The sequence below is a fragment of the Sarcophilus harrisii genome, chromosome 3, assembly GCF_902635505.1.
Source record: "Sarcophilus harrisii chromosome 3, mSarHar1.11, whole genome shotgun sequence".
Lineage (NCBI taxonomy): Eukaryota > Metazoa > Chordata > Mammalia > Dasyuromorphia > Dasyuridae > Sarcophilus > Sarcophilus harrisii.
The window spans coordinates 231,846,694-231,872,076 of NC_045428.1; the positions used below are offsets into that span (position 1 = coordinate 231,846,694).

General features: G+C 33.9%; 1 protein-coding gene across 1 annotated transcript in view; it reads right to left on the reverse strand.

Moving 5' to 3' along the window:
- Positions 1 to 25,383, reverse strand: part of RIPK4 (receptor interacting serine/threonine kinase 4) — a 68,115-nt gene that overhangs the window by 28,629 nt on the left and 14,103 nt on the right. Inside the window, exon 2 of the mRNA XM_003766370.4 lies at positions 19,273 to 19,564. Within this exon, the coding sequence (XP_003766418.1) occupies positions 19,273 to 19,564 (292 nt within the window). The remainder of the gene's footprint in view (positions 1 to 19,272; positions 19,565 to 25,383) is intronic.

Here is a 25,383-nt window from a genome sequence, read left to right on the forward strand (position 1 = left end):
AGCACAATCTCAGACACTTACTATGGGACCATGGTCTGCATAAAATTGGAAAAAGAAAAGGCAAACAACTCCAAGATCTTTGTCAGGAAAACCCCATGGACAGTTGATCATGAAGAATTGGACATGACAGCAATTGAACAACTACCCATTTATGTTATATCATCTCAAATGAGTCCTCACTGTTACAATACTATTTTTTTACACTTGATTAACTGATTCATTATCCCACTTGCCACAGGAGTGTTTCCAAACCTTTTCTTTTCTTTTCAAACTTTCCATTGTTCTCCTTCCCTTTACCAATAGAGGTAGTGCCTCATAATTTGCTGGGAAAAAAAAATGAGGTTACGTATTACGTGCTTCCTTTTCTCCCCACTCAGATTCCATTCTCTACTAATTCCTTTTACATCTGTTTCCTCTGAAGAGATGGTCATTGTCCCTGCCAAATGTTGGCCAATGAACAAGTGAACTCTTTCAATTCATTCTTTTCCCTTTTATTGCCCTACCCATCATCCTCATTCTCTCACTTAACCTTCTCCTTATTTATTGGTTGTCTCTTTTCTGACTAAAATTATGCTTCTTATCCTTGAATCATCCTCATTTGATTCATCTATTCTCCAATAGCTATGATCCATCCATTCTTACTAGCTATCATTTTCTATCTTTTCTCCATTTTGTCCCTATCTTCTTGAGAAAACATTTTATAATCAATGCTTCTAACTCCTTTTCCCTAACTCTTCTTTATTCTGTACAATGTAGCAAAATATAAAATGAAAGAATAGGAGGAAGAAATATAGCTTAGATCTTCCACCAAATTTCTTCTACAAAGATCTAGAAAACATACCAGCCTAAATTCTGATCAGGAAAATCAAGATAAAATAACAATTAATGATTTTTTTCTAACTGAGGGCAACTGAGGGAGACAAATAGGTCTATGAACACTGGAAATGGGGTTTAGCCAGGAATATGCCTTCTATTTCTTAGCCAGTACCAGATAGTTTTTTTTTTTTAATTTTTAATAGCTTTTTATTTACAAGTTATATGCATGGGTAATTTTATAGCATTGACAATTGCCAAACCTTTTGTTCCAATTTTTCCTCTCTTTCCCTCCCACTCCCTCCCCTAGATGGCAGGATGACCATTACATGTTAAATATGTTAAAGTATAAATTAAATACAAAATAAATATACATATGCAAACCGTTATTTTGCTGTACAAAAAGAATCAGACTCTGAAATATTGTACAATTAGGCTGTGAAGGAAATCAAAAATGCAGGTGGGCAAAAATATAGGGATTGGGAATTCTATGTAATGGTTCTTAGTCATCCAGAGTTCTTTTGCTGGGTGTAGCTGGTTTAGTTCATTATTGCTCCATTGGAAGTACCAGATAGTTTTGATAATTACTGCCTTATAATGTGATTTAAGGGCTGATACTGCCCTTCCTCCTTCCTTTACTTTTTTTAAAAATTAGTTCCTTTGATATTGACTTTGTTCTTCAAATGAATTTTGTTATTATTTTTTCTAATTCAGCAAAATAATTTTTTGATCACTTCAGTTATTTTTCAGCTGTGTGTGACTCCTCATGATCCCATTGATGTTTTTTTGACACAATACTAGAGTAGTTTGCCATTTTCTTTTTCCAGCTCATTTTATGGATGAGGAAACTGAAACAGGCTTGTGTCTAGGGCCACAAAGTTGGTAAATCTCTGAGACCAGATTTGAACTCAGGTTTTTTTACTTCAGACCCAGTGATCTATAGCTGTTCCTAATGGTTCAATATGACATCAATAAATATTAAAATGAAGTCAAAAGACTTTAAAAAAATTAAAGAAACTGTGAGCAAAATAACTAACTTCAAAAATTGGTCAATGAGATGAAATTTAAGAATCACTATACTTTGTGAAAGCCATGACCAAAAAAAGAACAGTCATCCTATTCAAGAAATCATAAAAGAAAACTACTCAGATGTCCTCTTAAAACAATAGGACAAAATAGAAATTGAGAAAATCTACCAGTTATCCCCTAAAAGTAATCCCCAAATAAATACTCAAAGGAATTATCATAGTCAAAATCAGAGCTCCTAATTAAAGAGAAAATACTTAAGAACCCAGGAAAAAAGAATTCAAGTATGGCGGAACCACTATCAAGATCACCCAAGATTTAGTAGCCATATAATAAAAGAACAGAAAATTGGGAATGTGATATTCCAGAAGGCAACATATCTAGGCTTGCAATCAAGAATTACTTAGCAAAATTGAGTATAAAGTTATAGAGCAAAAATGGACATTTAATGAAACAAGGGACTTCCAAATAGTCCTAATATAAAGACCTCATAGGAATAGAATATTTGGCAAAAATAGGAGTTAAGAGAAACATAAAAAGATAAATATGAACATGCAATTAAAAGGGACTGAACAACGTTAAACTGTTTACATTTCTAAATAAGGAGAAGACATATATAGACCCTCAGGACTTTATTACTTTTTCCTGTCCTTTTAAGACTCATGCTTTGACAAAACCCAACTCTACTTCTACCTGTCTTCCTTGCTTCTATTTATGTGCTGTTAAATATGGATGAAGGAAGTGTTGTGGCCAGAGCAGGGCATTTACTCCTAGAAATGTATATGCTTGATGACAGCAGAGTGGATTAGAAACCAAAATTCAAAAAAACATGGTGTGAATAGGAAATGGGGGGGGGGGGAGAGGAAGGAGGGAACACCAGAGTCAAAATAAGTGAGCTGATGCAAATTTATGCTTCTACAGAAATACAAAGAGTTAAGAGTAGCTAGTAATCAGGATCTCACACAAAACAACAGCATAAATGGACCAAAATGAAAGTAATGAATAGGGAAATGACATTTTGTTGTAATGTATCATTGACAATGAATTATAATTAATATTAAACATACATGCAGAAAATGGCATAGCATCTTCTTTGTTAAAGGAAAAGTTTAATTAAGTTATTGAGAGAAATAAACAATAAAACCACAATAGTGGAGTACTTCAATTTACCCTTCTCAGACCAAAATGAATATAATAAAATCATTAGCAAAAAGGAAATGAAGAACCTGATTAAATTTTAGAAAAGTTAGAGATGATAAACCTCTGGAGGACAATGAATCGGAATACAAAGGAATATGCATACTTTTCAGCTATGCATGATATAATTACAAAAAATGGCCATGTATTAGGGTATACAAACTTCACAAACCCAGAAAAGCAAAAATATTCAAAACATTTTTACTGACTATAATAAAATAAAAAATCCCATTCAATAAAGGGATTTCAAGCAAAAATACAAACTCAATTGTAAAATAGCTTAATCCTAAAGAACACAGGTAAAATAAAAAACCACAGGATCGGATCAATTTGCCAATCAATTATAACAATTAAAGAACAATTACTTCCAGTACTACATTAACTGTATGGAGGTGGAGAGAATGAAAAGGGGTCTCATCAAATTCCTTTTAGAACACAAATGTATTCTAAATACCTAAACCACGTCAGAATAGAGAAGAATAAAAAAACCAAAAATATAGATCAATATTCCAAATGAATATTAATACAAAGAGTTTAAATAAAATACCAACAAACAATATATCATCAAGATCACACATTATGACTAAGCTGAATTTATACCAAAGATACATGGCTGACCCAATATCATGAAAACTATTAAGTATAACTGATTATACGAATAACTGACAAGAAGCATCTATGTGAAACCAAAGATCTCTATTATGTGCAACAACAACTAACTAAAGGCTTTTTACAATAAGATCAGAGGTAATCCATTATCACCAATGCTATTCAACATTATATAAGAAATGCTAGCTATAACAATAAGAAAAAGAAATTAAAAGAATAAACCCTCGTTAAAAAAAAAAAAAAATTTTCACATTTGCAGATTATCATGGTTTACTGAGAAAATCTTAGAGTCAGCTAAAAAACTATTTGAAACAATTAACAAAATCAGCAAAGTTGTAGGATGTAAAACAAACTCCATATACTCTATTTCTATGTATTACCAAAAACTGATAAAAATTTCATTTGAAATAATGAAAGCCAGGGCAGCTAGGTGGCATAATGGATAGAGAGCACCAGCCCTGAAGTTAGAAGGACCTGAGTTCAAATTTGGTCTCAGACTTTTAATATTTCCTAGCTGTGTGATGCTGGGCAAGTCACAACACCAATTGCCTCAGAAAAAAAAAAAAGAGTGAAATAATGAAAGCCAGCATAAAATACTTGGGAGTCTATCTGTGAGGATAGATTTACACTGAACTATATGAATATAATTATAAACACTCTTTACACAAATAGATTTAAATAGTTGGAAAAATATTTCTTGCTTATGGGTAAGCCATTCCAAAATAATGAAATTATGATATTAACCAAATTAACTTGTTCAGTGCCATATCAAACTAACAAAGAAGAACTTTATAGAATTGGAAAAAAATAATAACAAAATTCATCTGGAGGACTAAATGGTCAACCATATCAAGAGAATTAATGGGGGGAAAATGAGATCTAAAACATAGTACAACACTGCAATTCTCACAAGTTGGTACTATGATAAAAAAATAGAGAGGAGTAGATATACAGAATACACAGAAGCATGTGATCACATTAGTCTGGTATTTAATAAAGCTAAAGATCCCAGCTAATGCTACAAGAACTCACTATTCAACAAAAACAGTTGATAAACATGAAACATAGTGTGGCAGAAATTAAGATATATATATTCAACATTCCACATTATACACTAAAACAGTCTTCAAATGAATACATGATTTAGGCATAAAAGGTAACATCATCAGCAAATTAGAGGAGAATGAAAGAAATTATCTGTCAGATCTATGGATAGAGTTCGTGATCAAATAAGCAAGAGGTTCACAGGATATAAAATGTTTAATTTTGGTTATATAAATTTTTTAAAAATGTAAAACCAGTGCAGCCAAGACTAGAAGAAAAGTGGTCAGTTGTGGAGATGGTGACTTTACAGTAAGTTTCTCTGATAAAGGTTTAGTTTCTAACATATGTAGGTAACTGAGTGAAATTTATGTTAAGAACACTTCTCCAATTGATAGTCAAAAGATGTAAATAGGTATTTTTTCATAGAAAAAAGTCCAAGCTATCAATAACTATTCAAAAAATACTTAAAATCCTTAATAATTAGAGAAATGAAAATGTAAATAACCTTGAGATACTCATATCTATTGGTTGGGTAAGTTGACTCAAAAAAGGGAAAATAAAAAATGCTGTTAGGATTATGGGAAAACACACATTAATGTATATGGTGGAGCTACTAACTGGTCTAGCTATTTTGGAAAGCATAACCATAGTCCTAAAGCTATCAAGGTACATATCCTTTGATCCAACAATATCACTACTTGGTCTATTCCACAAAGGCAGAAAAGACAAGAAAAGGATGCATATGTACAAAAATATTTATAAGCATCTTTTTTTGTGGTGACAAAGAATTAAACTGAGGTTCATCAATTGAGTAATGGATGACAAGTTATGATATATGAATATGATGTAATTCTATTTATTGTAGCAAGTGATAGAGATGGTTTCAGAAAAACCTGGGAATACAAAATGAAGTGAGCAGAACCAGGAGAACAATTTGTATAGTAATAACAATATTGTAAAAATAATTAACTTTGAAAGACTTAGGAACTCTGATCAATTCAATTACCATCCACAGTTCTATAGGTCTTATGATCAAAACTATCTACTTCTAGATAAAAAGCTGATACTGAGATTGCAGATTAAAGAATATTTTCTTTTTCTTGCTTTCTTAATGGGAGAGATTTCAAAACAGAATATAAAATAAAATTGAATTTAAAAATGAACTTTATGCAGTGTGACTCTGACCTCATCTTTCATGAGCTCTGAAATACCTTTATTTGATCATAATGTATTGTCATTCTATTTTTTTCTCTGCCTTGCAACTTCAATCCTTGTTCTTTTTTCTCACTTCAGCCTTCAATCCTTTGGTCCCTCAGTTCTTTTCCGGACCAGTACACTTATATCACCTATACTTCCATCTTTCCCCCATCTTGATTATTTGCTCTATTATTTAAGGAAAAGACAATGAATTTAATTTTGAAGAACTAATAGTAATCAGCATAGAAATAATAATCGAAACTACGGGAACTGATGAGATCACCAAATGAATTATGCCTTATATTGTCCTCTTTTCCTTTAATCTTTTATCCTAACAGAGATCTTGCCCTATCAAATCCCAATTTTGGGATTCCTCCCATAATCTACTATCTTTAGTACTATTTGCATGCTTTTGCATGATCCTGGAGACAGATACAACTGTGCAATTCCCCAAACAAGAACTCTCTTGATTCTGGGCATTTTCTCTAGTTGTCCATTATGACTGGAATGCTCTCCCTTCTCAACTGTTTTCTGGCTTCCCTGGCTTCTCACATAAAATTCCACTTAAAATCTTACCATTTAAAGGAGGCCTTTTCAAATGAGATATAATTTGAACCCCTATCCTCTGTTGATTATTTTCTATTTATCTTGTATATAGCTTGTTTGCATATTGTCTCCTCCATAAACCTTTTCTTTCTCTTTGTATCCCAAAGCAGCACAATGTTTTACACATAGTAAACACAATGCTTATCGGTGATTGGCTGATTCACTGAATTAATTCAGTGAATTGTCCTCTACTGAAACTCCTAACTTTTTTTTCCTATCAAATATCTTTCCCTATCAGATATCAGCCTTGAATTACTCCCATCCTTCTTTGCTTTTGTTTCTGCTCATGTGCTATCAAATTAAGTTGGAATAAATCTCAGCAACTCTACTGACTAGGTCCACTACAAGTTTATGTGGTATAATTTCAACGGGGCCCTCATCCTAGCAAGGCAATGCTTTTGCATCTCCCTAATCAATTCACTATGCCACACACTACAGCAGTTTTTCTGAATCTCTTAGCCCCATCTCAAACTTTTCATGACTTCCTCTCCCCTACCCTCTCAGTTGAGAACTTTGCTTCCAATTTCAGGGCATTTGCCAAGATTTTCTTCCCCCTATTTCTTTATCTCACATCACTAAAATGAATTCCCCCCATCTAACCTCAACCCCTTTCCCATAATAGAAGAGATGGTCTTTTTTCTTACCAAAACTTACCAAATCTCTACACATACAATCTCATTCTATCCTGTCTTTTCTAGTAGCATACTTCCTCTATGATCCTTGTTTGCTAATTAAGCTTCAATATCTCACTAAATATTTGTCTATTGCCCACAAAGATGAACATGTTTCCATTGCCCTAAAACAAACAAAAAAAGAAAGTCTCCTCAAATTCATTCAATCCCACTAGCTGGTATTCTATCTTTCTTGTTTGAGATTACATTCCTTGAGAAAGGCTGAATACAATTGATGCCTTCACTTTCTTTCCTCTCACCCTCTTCTTAACTCTCTATAATTTGACTCCTAAAGTCGTCATTCAAATGAAATTGCTTTTTCCAAAGTAAACAAAGATCTCAATTGCCAAATCTAATGACTTTTTTTCAGCCTCTTCCTTCTGGCTGTCCCTGGAGCTTTTACGTTGCCATCATTCCCTTCTCTTGGCTAATCTCTTCTGTATGGGTTTTTGTAACATTCATCTTTCTACTTATCTGAGTGTTCTTTCTCTATCTCCAGTACTGGATTTTCATCTATGTAATATCCACTTATTATGCAGGTTATACTATATATCTTGTCCAGGTCTCTATCCTCATCTCCCTCTATTTCACTTGATGTTCTCATTAATTTCCATAATTTCAATGATCATTTCTTTGCTGATTACTATTAGTTCTTCCAAACTGAATCCATTGTCTTTTCCCTAAAATCTGTCTCTTCCTAATTTCCCTGTTATTGTGGATGGTACCACAATCCTCTCAATCATCTAGATCCCAATTCAAATATCATCCTTGACTCCTTATTCTCTCACTTCTTCACACCTAGTCAGTTTTCCTTCTATTGTTTATAACTTCATACTCTCTCTTATATACTTCTCGTTCTTGGGTCACTGCCATCACCCTCATAAAGGCAATATTCTCACATCCAGCTTTTTACTGGAACTCTCTCCTTCATTTCTTCTTCCTAGCTTCCTAGGCTTCCTTCAACTATAGGTAACACCTCAATTTCTCAAGAAACTTTCCTACTTCCCTCCATAATCTTAGTATTTTTTCTCTGAGATTACCTGTTTATTTATCTTTTCTATGTATTGTTTGCAAATTGTTGTTTGCATGTTACCTTTTCCAGTAGATTCTGAGTTTCTTGAGAGAAGGGATTTTCCTTTCTTTTATAATCAAAAAGTATTTATTAAGCACCTACTAGGTGCTAGACTAGACTAAGTACTGAAGATACAAAAAAATAAATAAATAAAAAGGAGTTGAAGGCAAAACCATCCTTGATTTCAAAGAGCCTTCCCTAGCTCTTAGCACAATGCTTGGCACTAATAGGCATTTAATAAACATGTGTTGATGGACAGACACACCAGCATTATTTCCATACCTGGGGCAACACACTTTACCTCAGTGAGCCTCAGTTCCCTCATCTGTAAGTTGTCAATCACTTCCTACTTATCTCAGAGTGTAAACATGACAAAAGCACTTTATAAAAGATAAAACATTAGTACTATACGTATTACTATATATGAGCTCCACTTTCTGCTGACTTCTTTACTCAAAAGAATGCATGGTTTGAAAGTTTGGAAAATATCCAGTCTCTGAAGCTGGCACTACTAATTCTTAAAAATAAGCCATAGAATAAGGTTTCCCAGATTTTTAAAATTTAAATTAGATCCTTTGAAGTCAACCAGAAACACCAGTGTATGAGATTCTTACAACTTATTAACACCAAAGGGAGTGAGGATACAGATGAAAACTATATCCTTTATATTCTGCCTCAAGGGTTTAGGGATCGTCTGTAGTTTTTTTTTTTTTAATAAGCTTTTTAATTAATGGATAGGCTCCACCTCAAACACACTTATTGAATAGTAGGAAATGGAACTTGGTTATATGATTACTTTTTAATCCAGCCCTTAGACTTGCTCTTACAGTGGGGCTATTGTTAATTGGCCATGGACACCATCAACTAAATTACAAAAAAAGCTATAACTAACTGGTCCATTAATAGAAGAATTCTTTTAACATAAAATTTGGGAAATGTCAGTAAGACAGACAAGCATACAGTTTTGGATATTTATTATTGGTTTGTGCACATCTGGTAAAAGCCAGTTTGACAAGATCTACAAACTAGCCAATAATTCAATTCCAGAGTTAATTGTTCAACTCTTGCTGACAAAACATTACTTTCTTAACCTGGAGAGCTGGTCTTTCCAGAGTTAAAGCTTCCAAATTAGCCCTGTAATGCTTCAAAATAGCTAGAAGGCAAAAATGATTAGAGCAGCAAATAACAGTTTTATTCTTCCATCTATCTAATTAAAAACACGTTTCAAAATAGAAATATTTTAGCTTATTCAAAACAAAATATTACCCATTCAGCAGTGACTAAATATAAACAGCATATAAAACATTCATATATCTAAAAATTTCCTTTGGCTTTCTTTATTATTGAATATATCTAGCCAGTTCAAATGCTATCTTACCCTCTGGGGACAAATCAAGGTTCTCTCAGAAAGTCAGAACAGAAAGGAAGATTCTGAATAGGTGTTTCTCTCTTCCCCTAATGATCCAAATTAATATGATCATCTCCTTCACAAGTACTCCCTTTCCCTCCCCTTCTCTTCCTCCTTTCCCTCCCTCTCTCCCTCTTTCCCTCCCTTCATTTCTCCCTTTCTTTTTCTCTTTCTCTCCCTCTATCCTTCTCTCTCTCCTCCCCTGTCTTAGATTGCTTTGATTGCACCTTTCTTTTATCACAAACAGCCTGATTAATTTTAGGTATTGATACACAGGCCTAATCTCCTAGATTAAAGCTTCTTAAACTGTGCAAAGTCATGATTTATGATCAGTAAATATTTGATTTATATATCTATTTTATATACCTATATATCTGGGGTTGCATAAAAATTTCTTGGGAGAATAAGGGAGAATAAGGAGTGGAAAAAGTTGAAGAAACCCTGTCCTACAAGACTTACCTTCAATAAGTTCAGTTTTATATATCTTCCAAGACTTAGTAGAACTTCTTTGAACTTTTAAACACAAATGTTTCAAATGTCTTTGCAAAAGTCCTATTCCTGATGCCTTATCATGGTGTGAAGGTAATCTTGGCCATGCATCAAAGACTATTCATACCAACATTATGGTCCAGCTGACACTTCAATGTTGGAAAGGTTTCCAAGAGTGATTCTACTGAAATAATCCTTTTACTGTTTTTTTTTTCCCAAGAGCAGCCTAGGTAATCAACTAGAGACACATCACCAATAGGTTGGCTATATAAAGGTAAAATTATTTTGCCATGATGAGCAATGAAAGAGAAAAGTTTTTAAATTAATGGCTCTAAGTCCTGTCTTTTGCCTTTGCAGGGAAGTGGCAGAGCAATGTGGAAAGGGGGGGAAATTGCTAAGAGTCAGACTTGAGACTAGCAAGAATTTTTAATTTGATTGTTGGCATTCAGTGTTTGGCTTTCATGTAAAGATGACAATGAAAACACAGCTGGAAAAACTAAGTCTTATTAATCTTGATATTATTGATATGAATGAAATCAGAAGAAAGGTGTAGACATATGTAAGAATAGTTTGTGGATATTCTGTGGAATAGATTTTATTGTATGCCCCAAATCTACCCAAAAAAATGTATTGGGCATTTAGTCATCATGTATTGAAAGATGAATATAAGTACTTATAAAAAGATCATGAAGATAATTGTGGCTTATGCATCAGCATCAGTTGCTTTAGAATGAAATGGTAGCAAAGTTCTATGAAAAATCTTATAAAGCCTTCCAAAATTAAATTAAATCAACATATATTCTCAGCAAATTCAATGCAAAGGTAGGTAAAGATGAAAATGGGAAGAAATATATACAAAAATATGAGTAAAGAAAAACAATAGAGGCCAAAAACTTAGACATTACACGGGAGATTATATCATGAACACTTTCTCCACAAAAAACCCAAAACAAAACACTACTGGACATGTGAAATACTGAACAATAAAAAGAATGAAAAATAAATTTCAATAAACAGGGACAGACTTATGTCTGCGGGAATTATTACTGAGATAACTTCGTAAAGTCAGACCATTGACTCAGAGATAAAATTAGAACTGACAATAAGGAAATGAGAAAACAATTAAAAAGAATTAACATTGAATAATTTAAAAAGTAATTGAATATAAAAACTGGACATTGACAAGAGAAAAGCTATCAATACTAACTAGAATAATTTCATCCAGATGTTAAATGAGTCAGCTAAAAAGAAACCAAAGGCACTAGAAAACACTTCAGTCAACATATGTGATTTATTTGCCAAATGGAGAGAAATATTTGTCAAAGTTAAAAGAAAAATTCATCTGTAAAACTTTTTGAATAAGGTTTTATCCTCATTCAATGGACAATCTTGGATTTTATGAGGGCATCTCATAAAGCAGAGAAAAATAGGGAAGGATAAACTAGTCAAAAGAAAGCATTGCAATATATTCAATTAATCACAATATTTCAAAGGAATTCAAGAATAAAAATGGAAAGAAAATAGAAGAATGAAAGAAAAAAAAATGGAAAAGATTTATAAAAATATTTTAAAGACAATCTGTTTCCTCCAACAAGGACAATGGAACCATGACAAACCCTAACCTTGCTATCATTAAAGTACTTATATAATAAGTAGAAATGGCATTAAAATGAACAATGATGGGAAGAGAAATCAAACTGGATCAAGTATAAGTAGAAGAGATCCATGCTGGATATGATAAACTTGTGAGGCCATTAAAAGAGTAGATACAAAAACTGTGGAGAAAAAATCTGATAACTTATAAATTCCAATTTAAAAAAAAATGACTGAGAAAACATTAATGCTCATTGACTGATGTACCTTCACCTGTATATTTACAAATTTTTTTCTGAGAGTAATTTAGACAAGAAGTGATAACATCTTTTAAGAAAGAAGATACCAATAGGGAACAAGTGGACCTTCACAAATGTTTTTCAACAATAGAAAACATCTGTTTTGATTTGTTATTTAGTCAATTAGTCATGTCTGATTTTTTTCTGATTCCATTTGGAGTTTTCTTGTCAAATACACCAGAATAGTTTGCTACTATCTTCTCCAGCTCATTTTACAGATAAGCACAAGGAAATTAACATACAGTTATAAAAACTAAAAGTATGTTCAAGGCATTATAAGGCATTGCATTCACAATTACAATTTAATTTTATTTGAAAAGAATCAAAATTAATTACATGGAGAAATAAGAGCTCACAGTAGCAATGCCTTAAGATTTACAAATTATTTTCCCTCAACTATGAACTAAAGAAAAAAGCTGAAAACTCCCACACTACACATCCTTAAAACTGGATTGAAGCAAAGCTACTAATTCATAAAAATCCCCATTAATAGTATATTAACTTAGTTTTTAAAAGTAATGTTATTTGTTACCCATGCATATATCCTGTAAATAAAAGGCTATTAAATTAAAAAAAAAAAGTAATGTTATTTGTGTTTTGCTGTATTTTCATTTATTCAACCATTTTCCAATTATATTTTAACTTTGTACTGGCCAGGTGTCATACCTCTGCCTTATACCACTATGTTAGTTATTTACAAAAAATAAAAGGAGAATAATCTTGTGATTGCATTTTGTTGCTTAAGGCTTGCTATGAAATCCTCCTGCACCTAGCCAATCAGGGAGGCATACAAAAGTTACCTACTATTTATTATATTAACTCGACCTACCCATGAGCACTTGATATTCTTCCAGTTGTTTAGATCTAACTTTATTTGTGTAAAAAATGTTTTGTAATTGTGTTCATATAGTTCCTGACTTTGTCTTAGCAGATAGACTCCCAAATATTTTATATTATCTATGGTTATTTTGAATGGAATTTTCCTTTCTATTTCTTGCTGCTGTTGGTAGCAAAGAAATGCCAGTGATTTATGTGGGCTTACTTTATACTTGTAACTTTGCTAAAGTTGTTAACTGTTTCTAGTAGTTTTTAGTTGATTATCTAAATATACTATTATACATCTGCAAAGAGTGATAATTTTGTTTCCTCATTACCTACTCTAATTCCTCCTATTCCCCCCCCCCTTTTTTTTTTAATTTCTAAAGCTAACATTTCTAAAGCAATATTGAATAGTAATGGTGGTAGTGGGCAACCTTCTTTCACTACTTTCCCAGCTTATTGGGAATGCTTCTAGTTTATCCCCATTATATGTGATGCTTGCTGATGGTTTTAGATAGATACTACTTTTCATTTTAAGGAAAACCTTATTTATTCCTATAGTCTCTAATGTTTTTTTTTTTTTTTTTTTAATAGGAATGAGTGTTGTATTGTCAAATGAAAAGCTGTCTATTCTGACTTGAAGTTTAAAATATGAATATCGCCTTCAGAAAAGGCAAAAGTGAGGGTTGTACATAGTGAAACTTTACCAACCCTGAGGAAAAACCAATCCCTCATTGTTTCCTTTCAAATGTTTTATAAAGATGACTTCTATGAAGTATTTATTCTATTTATTTAAGGTAAATTACCTCATTTTCCAATTCTTGTAGGAATCTTCACCTAATAATTAAAATCACCACAAAATAGCCAGAACTTTGAATAAGTATTATTTTGGTCATTCATTCATGAGGAATGGAAAAAGTTGCATTCAGGCAATTATGTCAAAAAAGACAAAATATAACACTTAAAGCAAGCCTATTAATATTTGTAGAATTTGGTATAGTAACTCAAGGAAGCTTACTCAACCAATGCAGACTCAAACTCCTCTACAAAATTTATTGTTCTCTAGATCACTGAAAGATTAAATGACTTGCCCAAAGACATAGAGTCAGTAGGCCTCAGAAGCACAACTTGAATCCAAGTCTTCCTGATCCCAAATTATCCAATATTATCATCTATCATCTTACCACAAAGAATTACATACAATTTTTTACTATCAGTAACACTTGGAGGAAGCAATTTAATTAATCAAATGGGAGTAACTTTCTCATAAAAACAAAATTGAAAAGAGAAATAGAGTATTACATGATAAGTTAGTCAGTCAATACAAATTTATTAAGCATATACTATGTGCCAGTGTTAATACCTGGGTAGACAAAGAAAGGTGGTCAAGTTACACACAGTCTAATATGGGAACCACATAAACAACTGGGTTCAAGCTACATACAGAATAAATTGGAGATAATCAACAGAGGGATGGCTTTAGAATTAAGGAGTTAGATGAAAAAAGATTACCTATAACATGGGATTTTAATTGATATTTAAAGGAAGCCAAAAGACAGGAGATGGAAATGAAAAGGATAAGAAGTCTGGGTATAGGAGAGCACTAGGAAAAAGACCTAGAATGAGGAGATGAAGTATCTTGCTTTGGGAGGAAAAGCAAGAAAGTCATTGTCACTCAATCTGAGCATAAGGAGAAAGGTGTAAGGAGATTGGGAAGATGCAGTGGGGAAGGTCTTTGGACACCAAACCAAAGATTTTATATTTGATCCTGAAAGTGATAGAGAGTCACTGCAAGTTTATGTAGGGTGACATGGTCAAATTGGCACTTTAAAAAGATCACTTTGGCAGCTGAGTGAAGGATGGGCTGGAGTGAGCAAAGATTTGTGGCAGGAAGACAAATCAGTAAGCTATTGCAATAGTCCAGGTTATTAGGTGCTGAGAATCTTCATTAGATGTCATGAAGGTAAAATTGACAGGCCTTGGCAACACATTGGGGTGGGTGGGATGGGGTGAGGTGGAGGGAGTAAAAGAAAGTAAAGAGTAGAGGATGATATTAAGGTTAAGAGGTTTAGTTAGTTATTCCTCAGTATAGGAAAATTGGGAAGAGGAAAACTTTGGGAGAAAAACTAATCACTTCTGGTTTGAACATCTGAGTTTTAAAATGTCTATATGACATCCAGTTGGAGATAAAACTGGAAGTCAGCAGAGAGGATAGAAGTTGAATAAGTAGATTTGAGAATCATCAGCATAAAGACATTGTTTTGAGGATAGTTGATGAATTAGATCATCAAGTGAAGTAGCATAAAGAAAGAAAGAGGGCCTATGACAAAGCCCTGTGGGATATTCATTTGTATGGAACCTGACCTGGATGAAGATCCAACAAAAGAAACTGAGAAGTGGTCAGACAGGTAAAAAGAAGAAAAGCAGGAGTGTCATGAAAACTTAAAATAGAGTATCAAGGAGAGAAGAATGATACTTCCAAAAGCCAAAAGAAGTCAAAAAGTGTGAGGACTAAGAAAAGGTCTATCTAGCAATTAAGAGATCATTGGTAACTTGAACAGAACAGTTTTGGTTGAATGATGAAATTAGAAGCCAAACTAAAAATTAAGAAGAGAATGAGAGGAAAGAAAGAATAGGTATCAATTACAGATGCCCTTCTCAAAATGTCCAGCCACAAAAAAGGAGAAGAAACATAAGATGGATGATAACAAATGAAGTTTTTTGAGGACGGGAAAGATTTGGGGCAAGTTTGTAAATAATAAGAAAATAATTAGTAGTAAACAAGGAGAAAGTGAAATGAGAAAGATAGGGTAATAGAGAAATAATCTACTGATGAAGAGATGGAATGTGACTATATCTGCAAACAGAAGGGTTTACTTTGGCAAGGGGAAGGACAACTTCTTCATGAGATTCAGGAGTAAAGGAAAAGACATTGGAGAAAGTATCTGGGAGATATGAGATGAGAACAGGAAGATCTTGGGGGTTCTCAATTGAGGATGAAAGAAGGGAAAACTTAGAAAGATTTGTACAAACCACTGTGTTGAAGGAGATGAGATGTAAAAGGAAAAACAGGAAGAGATCGGAGAAACTATAATGGAAAGAGGGAATCAAGAGAAGAGAACAAAGCAAAATTGAGCAAGTTCACTCTTGCGTCAAAATAAGAGAGGAGAGTATAGCCAGTAAAAAGTTGTTGTCCTTGGAAAGAAGTTAGGATGAAAGGATCAGAGACTGAAGTGAGGGCAAAGAATAGGTTTTGAGGTTTTGTAAGATAGAGGGAGAAGTGGAATGCCAATATAAGGGTAATTCAGAGTTCATAAACATAGAAATGGAGTATATGTGGGTGATGGCATGATTAAAAGTATGACCAATTCATTATGTAGCTATGGTGCAGTAGAGAAATATGTAATGGGAATGAGTAATTTGAGGAATTCAGATGTTAGGATGTTTGAGGGAGTAATCTATCAGTCTAACTATCTATTTATCCCCTAATACTAGGAGAGAAATTGAAGAGGAGAAAAAGATTATGAATGAAGCACTCATTGAGGAAGGAAACAGAGTATGTTGGAGGGAGATAGACCACAATTATCAAAATTTTGAATAGTTGTTGATATTATCTGAATGAATCTCAAGGAGGAGAGGTTACTTAATGATGGTAGTAGAGAAAAACTCTGGAAATGGCACTAGAAAATAAAGAGTATTTCAACCCATCTTGACCAGGGAGTCAGGGAGAATGTAGAGATGTAAAATCAACAATAGAAAGTGGCAGGAAGAAGTCAAGCATCAGTGAAAGTCATAAGATGAAAAAAGTGGGAAAGGCAAAGATTTAAGATTAAATTTGTTACCCATGGAACACATCTAGAGAGCATAGTAGAAAAGGCAGGCAGTTTTAAAATCATACACTGGAGAAATTGGGTTGAGGGTAACAAGGGAGAATAGTGAAGGAGATTTTGTATAATGGCCACTGTAGATTCAGATTCACTGAAGGAGAGGCTACACCTAAATAGAAGTTTGTTAATTGTTGCAGAATGAGTTTGAGAGGAAAATGATGTGTAAGATAGTATCCTTTCAGACTGTTAGGCAACTTGAGGGAAGATGACCAGGAGAGGAATCTGAGAATAATGTTCCTCCCTTATCTCTACAGGTAGGCCAGGCCAGAAGATAAGTAGGAATGGAAAGGAATGGCATCTCTGTTCTTTGCAGACAGGAAAGGTCCCCAGTAAACAAGGAGGGATCAGTCTAGGGAATTAACACAAAATAGAATGGATTCTTCCCAGATTTTGAGGTTGGATGCATAGTCAATCAACAGTGCTTTAGTGAGGTCCTACTCTGTACCAGAAATTGTACTCTTAGTTGTAAATAGTAGTATGCAAGCCCAGTGAATCAACAGGATGAAGTGGCAGCCAAAAAAGCTAATGTAATCCTGGACTGGATTAAGAGAAACATGACTTCTAGAAATAGGGTGGTTATAATCTTATTGTACTCTGCCCTGCTCAAAAATTAACTGGAATACTGTGTTTAGTTCTTAGTGTCAAAGTACAAGGTTATTGATAAGCTGGACAGAATCCATAAGAATGAAATCAGGATAGTGAAAGGCCTTGAACTTATGAAATATGAGGATAGATTGAAGGAACTGAAAACATTTAACTTAGAAAAGATTACTCAGAAGAGACAAAAAGGTTGTATTCAAGTATTTAAAAAACTGGTATATGGAGAAGAGAATATCCCTTATCTTTTTGGCCCCTGAGGGCAAAACCAAGAACAAAGGGGGAAAAGTTGCAATATTAGCTTGAAAGCAAGAAAAACTTCCTAGCAAATAGAGGTATCTAAAAGTGCTTCTTTTTGGATGGCTAAATTATTAGATATTTTTCTACTGAGTTGGATTCTATTTGGGTTGGATTAGTTATCTGCTGAGGTCCTTTCTGACTCAAAATTCTACAGTTCTGTAAAATTCATGATGCTGATGAAGTTATTGAGAAAAAATGTAAGAAGAGAAAAGAAGAAAAACCAAGAAAGAGTTTTGGGAAATACCCAAATTTAGGTTTCTATCTATCCACAGTGGGAATATGACAGCATATATAGAACAAAGCTTCTTAAACTATATGTGATCACAAAATTGAAAGTGAGGGTCACAAAATTATGATTTTTTTTAAATCAGTAAATGTTTGATTTATATATCTATATATTCAAGTTTACATAAAAATTTCTCTGGCAAAAAGGGGTCATAAGTGGAAAAAGTTTAACAAGCCTTGATATAGAAGATGGAATCAGCAAAGAAGATTGACATTAAATAGACAGGAGAACAAAGAGAAAGATCAAAAGATTCAGAGAGGAGAAAGCATTCAGTACAAAACACTGAAGAGTCAAATGTTACAGAATAGTCAAGAAAGTTAAGGTCTGAAAAAAGCCCACATCAGTTCAATAGATTATTGATAACTGAGATCAAAACCATTTGCAATGGGTCAATGAGTTGAGTGAGTGTAGAATAAAAGGAGAGTAACCAGCTTTTTAAAAAAAATTTGAATAATAAAGGGAAATGAAATCAAGGATGATACTTTGAGGGAATGGGAGAGTCTACTAAAGAGTTTTTTAATCTTTTTTTTTTGTTGTTGAGGCAATTGGCGTTAAATGACTTGCCCAGGGTCACACAGCTAGGAAGTATTAAGTGTTTGAGGCCAAATTTGAATTTAGGTCCTCCTGACTTCAGGGCTGGTGCTCTATCCACTGCGCCACCTAGCTGCCCCTCTCCCTTTTTTTTTTTTTTTTTTTTTTTTAAAGAAATGAAAGCAATGATGATTGGGAGTGTAGAGGCAAATTTGCAAACCTGAAAACACTGACCTCAAACTATCAAGCCAACAGTACTTTGAGGCAATACTCGTGCAAGATATGCAAGGTTTAATATTAGGTGTGGAGTAACGTCCTTTCCCAAACCACATCCTTCAGCCTTGCTCTTGCTACCTCAATTGGGGTATCCCTATTAAACCTAGAGATTCTCCCCAATAACTCAAATTCCATAATTGAAACCCACAACAACAATAATAAACTAACATGTATACATTGCTTATGTGCTACGTATGTGCTAAGTGCTTTATAATTATATCTCATTTGATCTTGACAACAACCCTCAGAAGAAGGGGCTATTATCTCCATTTTACACTTGAGGAAACTGCAGCAAATTGGGCTTAAATGACTTGTCCAAGGTCATAGATCTATTAAGTATCTGAGCCTAATTTGAATTCAGGTTTTCCAGCTCACTATTCACAACCTGCTTAGAATAGAAAGGTTTTAGTTTTTTCCAAAAATTTATATCTTTTTCTTCAGTACAACCCAATAGAAGTTTATTAAACTATGCTTCTTATAGCACTTAAAACAGAACAGCTTTATCCAAGCTAACAATAGAGTTGCCAAATTAAACGTAGTAATAGACCAAACCTTGACATGGTAATGTGCATCTAATAATATGTTTGCAGGTTTGAGATCCAAGTGAAGGAGTGGTGGAGACATGCAATGTAGGAAATTCATGCCTACTGCTGTCTCATGGATGATCCGAAAACGGAGTTCCCATGGTAAAGGTTCCGAGGCTAGTAATTTCTCTAGTGATCCAGTTTCCATGTATTCCATGACCAATCCAACAGGTTCTCTGCAAATGCCATAAACAGGCAAAATGTAGCGAAACTTGGCCATTTCCATCTTCTTGGCTTCTTCCAAAAGTTCCATACGCTCTCTGAAAAAGAAATTTGGAATCTCAATTGAATTACACTGAATAAGCATTTTAAGAACTTATTTACATAATACAAAAACACTGCAGTAGATATTGAAAATCTCCAACCAAAAAGCCCTTCAAGGAGTTTATTTGGCATTGGGAATATAAATGTGCTTGTATAAGTAAATACAAAATAATTTGAGATAACTTTGAAAATGATTGAAGGATTTTAAGAAGCAAAAAATAAGAGGGAATACTTTCCACATATAGCAAGAGAGATTATGATATAAGGACATGAAGAGTAAGCACAACAAATTTGAGAAATAGCAAGTCAGTCCTGTCATGAAATATATGTCAAGTGCTTACCATATGCCAGAGAGAGGGAGAGAGAAGTAGATGAAAGATAATCTGAGAAGGAAAAACATTAACACCTGGGGATTTTAGGATATGGATTTAAGCTGAATCTTGAAGGAAGTCAGGGAAACAGATGGAGGTGAGGAGGTAGAGTCTTTCAAACATGAAAGACTGACAATGCAAAAGCATAGAGACAGAATATAGGAGTGTGGAGAATTGCAATAGGTCAGTATGACTGGATCAGAGAATATATAGATGAAAGTAAAGTACAAAAAGATTGGAAAGATTCACATAGAGTTCACATAGGAATAATCTACATAGAAATGCTAATTAAACCCATGAATTTCCTTTACCATGTCCCAGTTCTTCATCCTAAAGTCTCACTCTAGCCTTAGAAGTCACAAGCTGACCTTGTCTTTTCCTTTGAACAACTTCTCCCAGAACTTCCATTTAAGAGTAGCACCCGTAGAAGTCATGTCTTATTCCTCTGCAAGTATCTTTCTAATTTCTATCCCCATTACTTGAGTACCTTTGTCCTCTCCCTACCCCCCTTTGTGTCTTTTTATGTTATCTTCCCCAATTAGAATAGAAGCTCCTTAAGGGCATGGGCTTTCTTTCTACTTCATATTTGTCTTCTAGCTCAGTGCTTGGCACATAGTAAATGCTTAACAAATGCTTTTTGACTGATTTACCATAGGAACAGAAGATATCACCAAGTGAGAATTATAGAGTGAAAAGACGAAGTCCAGTATGGACTCCCATAAATTAGCAAAGAAAGGAAAACCAGGTGAGAGTAGTCATGAAAATTTAAAGAGAACTAAATTACCAGATGTCTAATAATTTGGAAGATGGTTGTTTGATATGGTTGAATGATAATTTATGAAGTCAGATTGACAAGACTTTAGGAGAACTCTGGAAATTCCGAGCTCTTTCAAATTTATCAACTTCATATGTGCCTTATCAATGGGACTAGGGAAATTGGAAGGGGGAAAGGAAGAGAATCTGGAACTCAAAGTTTTAAAAATAAATGTCGAAAATTGTTTTATATGTAATGGGGGGAAAAAGAAACTATCAAATACATCAAGGAGGTTATCCATGAAGAGGAGAAGAAATATAGGACAAGAATTAGTGGAGATGGTAAAATCTCAAGTGAGGATTTTTTGTATTTGTTTTCTAAGGATGGGACATTATGTTGTAGAAATAAAGGAAGGGATCTCTCGATGGGGAGAGCTTGAAGATAGTGATGATAGTTGGGAAATTTGTTAGAGAAGAAAGGAGCTATAAAGTGAATTCACTCATGTGAGTGAAATGAGCAAGACCAGGAGATCATTATATATTTCAACAACAATACTATATGATGATCAATTCTGATGGATGTGGACATCTTCAACAATGAGATGAACCAAATCAGTTCCAACAGAGCAGTAATGAATTGAATCAGCTACACCCAATGAAAGAACTCTGAGAGATGACTATGAAGCACTACATAAATTCCCAATCCCTCTATTTTTGTCCATCTGCATTTTTGATTTCCTTCACAAGCTAATTGTACACTATCTCAAAATCCGATTCTTTTTGTAAGCAAAATAACTGTTTGGACATGTATACATATAGTGTATTTAACTTATACTTTAACATATTTAACATGTATTGGTCAACCTGCCATCTAGGGGAAGGGGGGAAAAGTTGGAACAAAAAGTTTTGCAATTGTCAATGCTGAAAAATTATCTATGCATATATCTTGTAAATAAAAAGCTATAATAATAATAAAAAAAGAGAGAATAAGAGGGCATTGACAAGAGAGGCCACATCTGCATCTAAAGTTAATTAGAGTAAAATAGCAAATAGAGTTTGAAATATAAAGGGTTACAGAGAAAGTATTATAAATTCTGAAAAGTAGAGAGCCAGACTGTGAGGAATTTTAAATATTAACCTCCATAGTTTGTTTGTTATAAAGTAACAAAAGTAGAAAAAAGATCTATATTTATAGTAGCTCTTGATGTAAAAGGCAAAAAAAAATGGAAACTAAAAGGGGGTGTCCGTGAATTTAGAAAGCTGAACAAATATGGTATATGAATGTAATGAAATATGCCACAGTAGGAAATAATGAAAAGAACATTTGAGAAGATTTGTATCAATTGATGCAGAGTGAAGTGAGAGGAACAATTAGAATATTCCATGCAATAAAAACATCATTATAAAGACAAACAACTGAATGATTTAAGATCTGATTAATTTAATGTGCAATCAATTTAATGAGCAATGATTCCACAGGAGTGATGATAATGCATATTACTCATCCTTGGAAAATCTCATCAATCAAGATAGAATCAGTCTTGCTACTCAAGTTTCATCAAACTCTATGCCCCTCAGATTGGAGAAGGGAGCTTTAAATTTCTCTGTTTAAGGAGATGGGACAGGAGAGCATTTTAGACATCTCTATTTGCCACCAGGCTACAATCATCCCTCCAAGGCCCATCTCACTTATTTTTCAACTTCCTTTTGTGTGTTATCTTTCCCTGTTTGATTGTATGCTCCTTGAGAGCAGGGACTGCCTTTTTTTTTTTAATTCTATGTTCAGTCTAGTATCTGGCACATAGTAGGCACTTAATAAATGACTGACAACTGACCTCTTGCCAGAGGTTATGCAGATGATGGACTCAAAATGCTAAATAAACATATTTTCAATACTGTTAATGCAGGAATTTGCTTTGCATGGCTATGCATATAATAAGTCTCCTCCATTGCCTTTCTCCATCTCCCACCAATGGTAGCAGGAAGTAGGCAGGGAGAAGAGCCTAAGGAATAGCTTTTTCTCCTTCCCTGAAAAAAAAATTGTGGAGAAGGCCCCAAAGAATAAGAGATAAGTAGTTCGTCTTTGAAAATAACATTGAATTTATTATAATCATCCTTCAATATTTTCAGGCTTCACACATGTAATTTTGATTATTCACATGTTGGCTATTAATAGCTAAATGTTTTTGGAGATTTGTGGAGTATTGTGGAAAATCCCAGATGATAAGCACTTATGTAAAGAAAAAAAAAAGTTATAAAAAGGACAGTTAGTAGTGCAATGGATAGAGTGCTAAGGTCTGAAATCAGAAAGATTCATCTTCAAATATTCATTTCTGGTCTCAGATACTTCCTAATTGTGTGACCCTGGGCAAGTCACTTAATCCCCCTCCCTCCCCCTTTTTTTTTTTCTTTTTTTGCTGAGGCAGTTGGGGTTAAGTGACTTGCCCAGAGTCACACGGGTAGGAAGTGTTAAGTGAGTGAGTCAAATTTGAACTCAGGTCTTCCTAACTTCAGGGCTGCTCTATCCACTGTGGCACCTACCTGCCCCTATTTAACCCTTTTACTACATCAGTTCTTCATTTGAAAAATAAACTGGATGGAGAATGGCTGAATAAGTTATGGCATATGAATGCTATGGAATACTGTTGTTCTCTAAGAAATGATAAGCAGGATGATTTGCATTAGTGACTTGCAGAACTGATGCTAAGTGAAATGAGCAGAACCAAATCATTATACAAGGCAACAGCAATATTATACGATGATCAATTCTGATGTACGCAGCTCTCTTCAACAATGAGATGATTCATTGTTCCAATGAATCTTGTGTTCTAGTTCCAATGGTCTTGTGATCAAATGAGCCATTTACAGTCAGAGAGAGAACTGTGGTTCACCAGCATAGCATTCTCACTCTTTTTATTGTTGTTTGCTTGCATTTTATTTTCTTCATCATTTTCTTTTCTGGTTTGATTTGATTTTTCTTGTACAGCAAGATAATTGTATAAATACATATGCATATATTGGATTTAACATATTTCTACTATATTTAACATATATTGGACTACTTGCATTTGTGGGAGGGGATGGGAAAAGAGAGGGAAACTTGGAACACAAGGTTTTGTAAGGGCTAATGTTGCAGAATTATCTATGCATATGTTTTGAAAAATAAAAAGTTTTGTTAAAAAAAAAAAAAAGAAAAATGAACTGGAGAAGGAAATGGTAAACCATTTTTTATCTTTGCCAACGAAACCCCAAATGGAGTCACAAAGACTTGGTCATGACTGGAAAATGACAAAAAATTATAAGTGTATAAACATTGTATATTATTAATCCATTTTATAATTTTACCCCCATAAGTGTACATAAATTTATCATAAACATTTTTATTTTGCTAAAAGTTCAGTGGGCTAAAGAACTCTCTGAAATATGATGTCTCTTTGGGAATGCTTTCTCTTTAACTCTGACCTCAGCGCAGGAGTCCTCAAACTTTTTAAATAGGGGACCAGTTCACTGTCCCTCAGACTGTTGGAGGGCCAGACTATAGTAAAAACAAAAACTTGGTTTTGTGGGCCTTTAAATAAAGAAGCTTCATAGCCCTGGGTGAGGGGGATAATCGTCCTCAGCTGCCGCATCTGGCCCGCAGGCCATAGTTTGAGGACCCCTGAATCCAGATTCAGTCACACAATTTTCTCCAAAGTACTTTCTGTGGAAGGAAACCAGCTGCAAAGATTCTGCATAGTGTTGGAAATACTAATCTCTCTCTCGACTAGAAACTTTTTATGGGTACAGTGTGCTGTTTTACGAGAGAGAGAGAGAGAGAGAGAAAGAGAGAGAGAGAGAGAGAGAGAGAGAGAGAGAGAGAGAGAGAGAGAGAGAGAGAGAGAGAAAGAGAAAGAGCGAAAATAAGTATGTTCAGAATTACTAAAAATAAAGGTTTTGGGGCAGGGCTTAGAGTTATTTGTGGTTTTTCACATTCATGGGTGTCTGGTGCCCCTTAAAAAGGACAACTGCATGTAGTTAAAAATAAAAGCAAACTCTATACAACTGACATTCAGTTTCATTTACAATTCTTTTTTGGTTCTATAATATATTTGAAAATGCTAATTTTATTTAGTGTTAAGTTCAGAATAAAAAAAATAGAATTACAGAGAAGAGAGAGAGTAAAAGCTTTGATCAATGAAGAAACTGATAATTATCCAGTAAAGAAGCAGATAGCAAGAAGATGATCAGGAGAGAATGTCACTTAAAATTTGGACATACACAGATCCATAACATTTATTTGCAATCTAGCCCTGTTTCCCAATAGATAATGATCCTGTGTCAGTTTACAAGTGGAAATGGAACTATGAGTAATAGTGAATTAGTGACAGATGAACAAATATCTATTGCTTTAATTTCACATAATTAAAATAATAGTCCTTCCAAAGTCTTTAATCCCTAGGTTAATATATTGATTTTCTCTTTCCTGCCTCCCCGCCCCAGTTGTGATAGTAAGAAACATTAAAATTACTTTAATATTAATTCTTTTCATATAATTAAACAGAAGTCATTGTCATATTCTATGGTGTCAATGTTATTTCTGGTTCAAATTAAATATAATGTGGAATATGACAATGACTTCTATTTAATTAAGAGAAAAATGCAGAATGGATTTCAAAGAAAAACAACCACTAATCAATTAGGAGCCATGATTA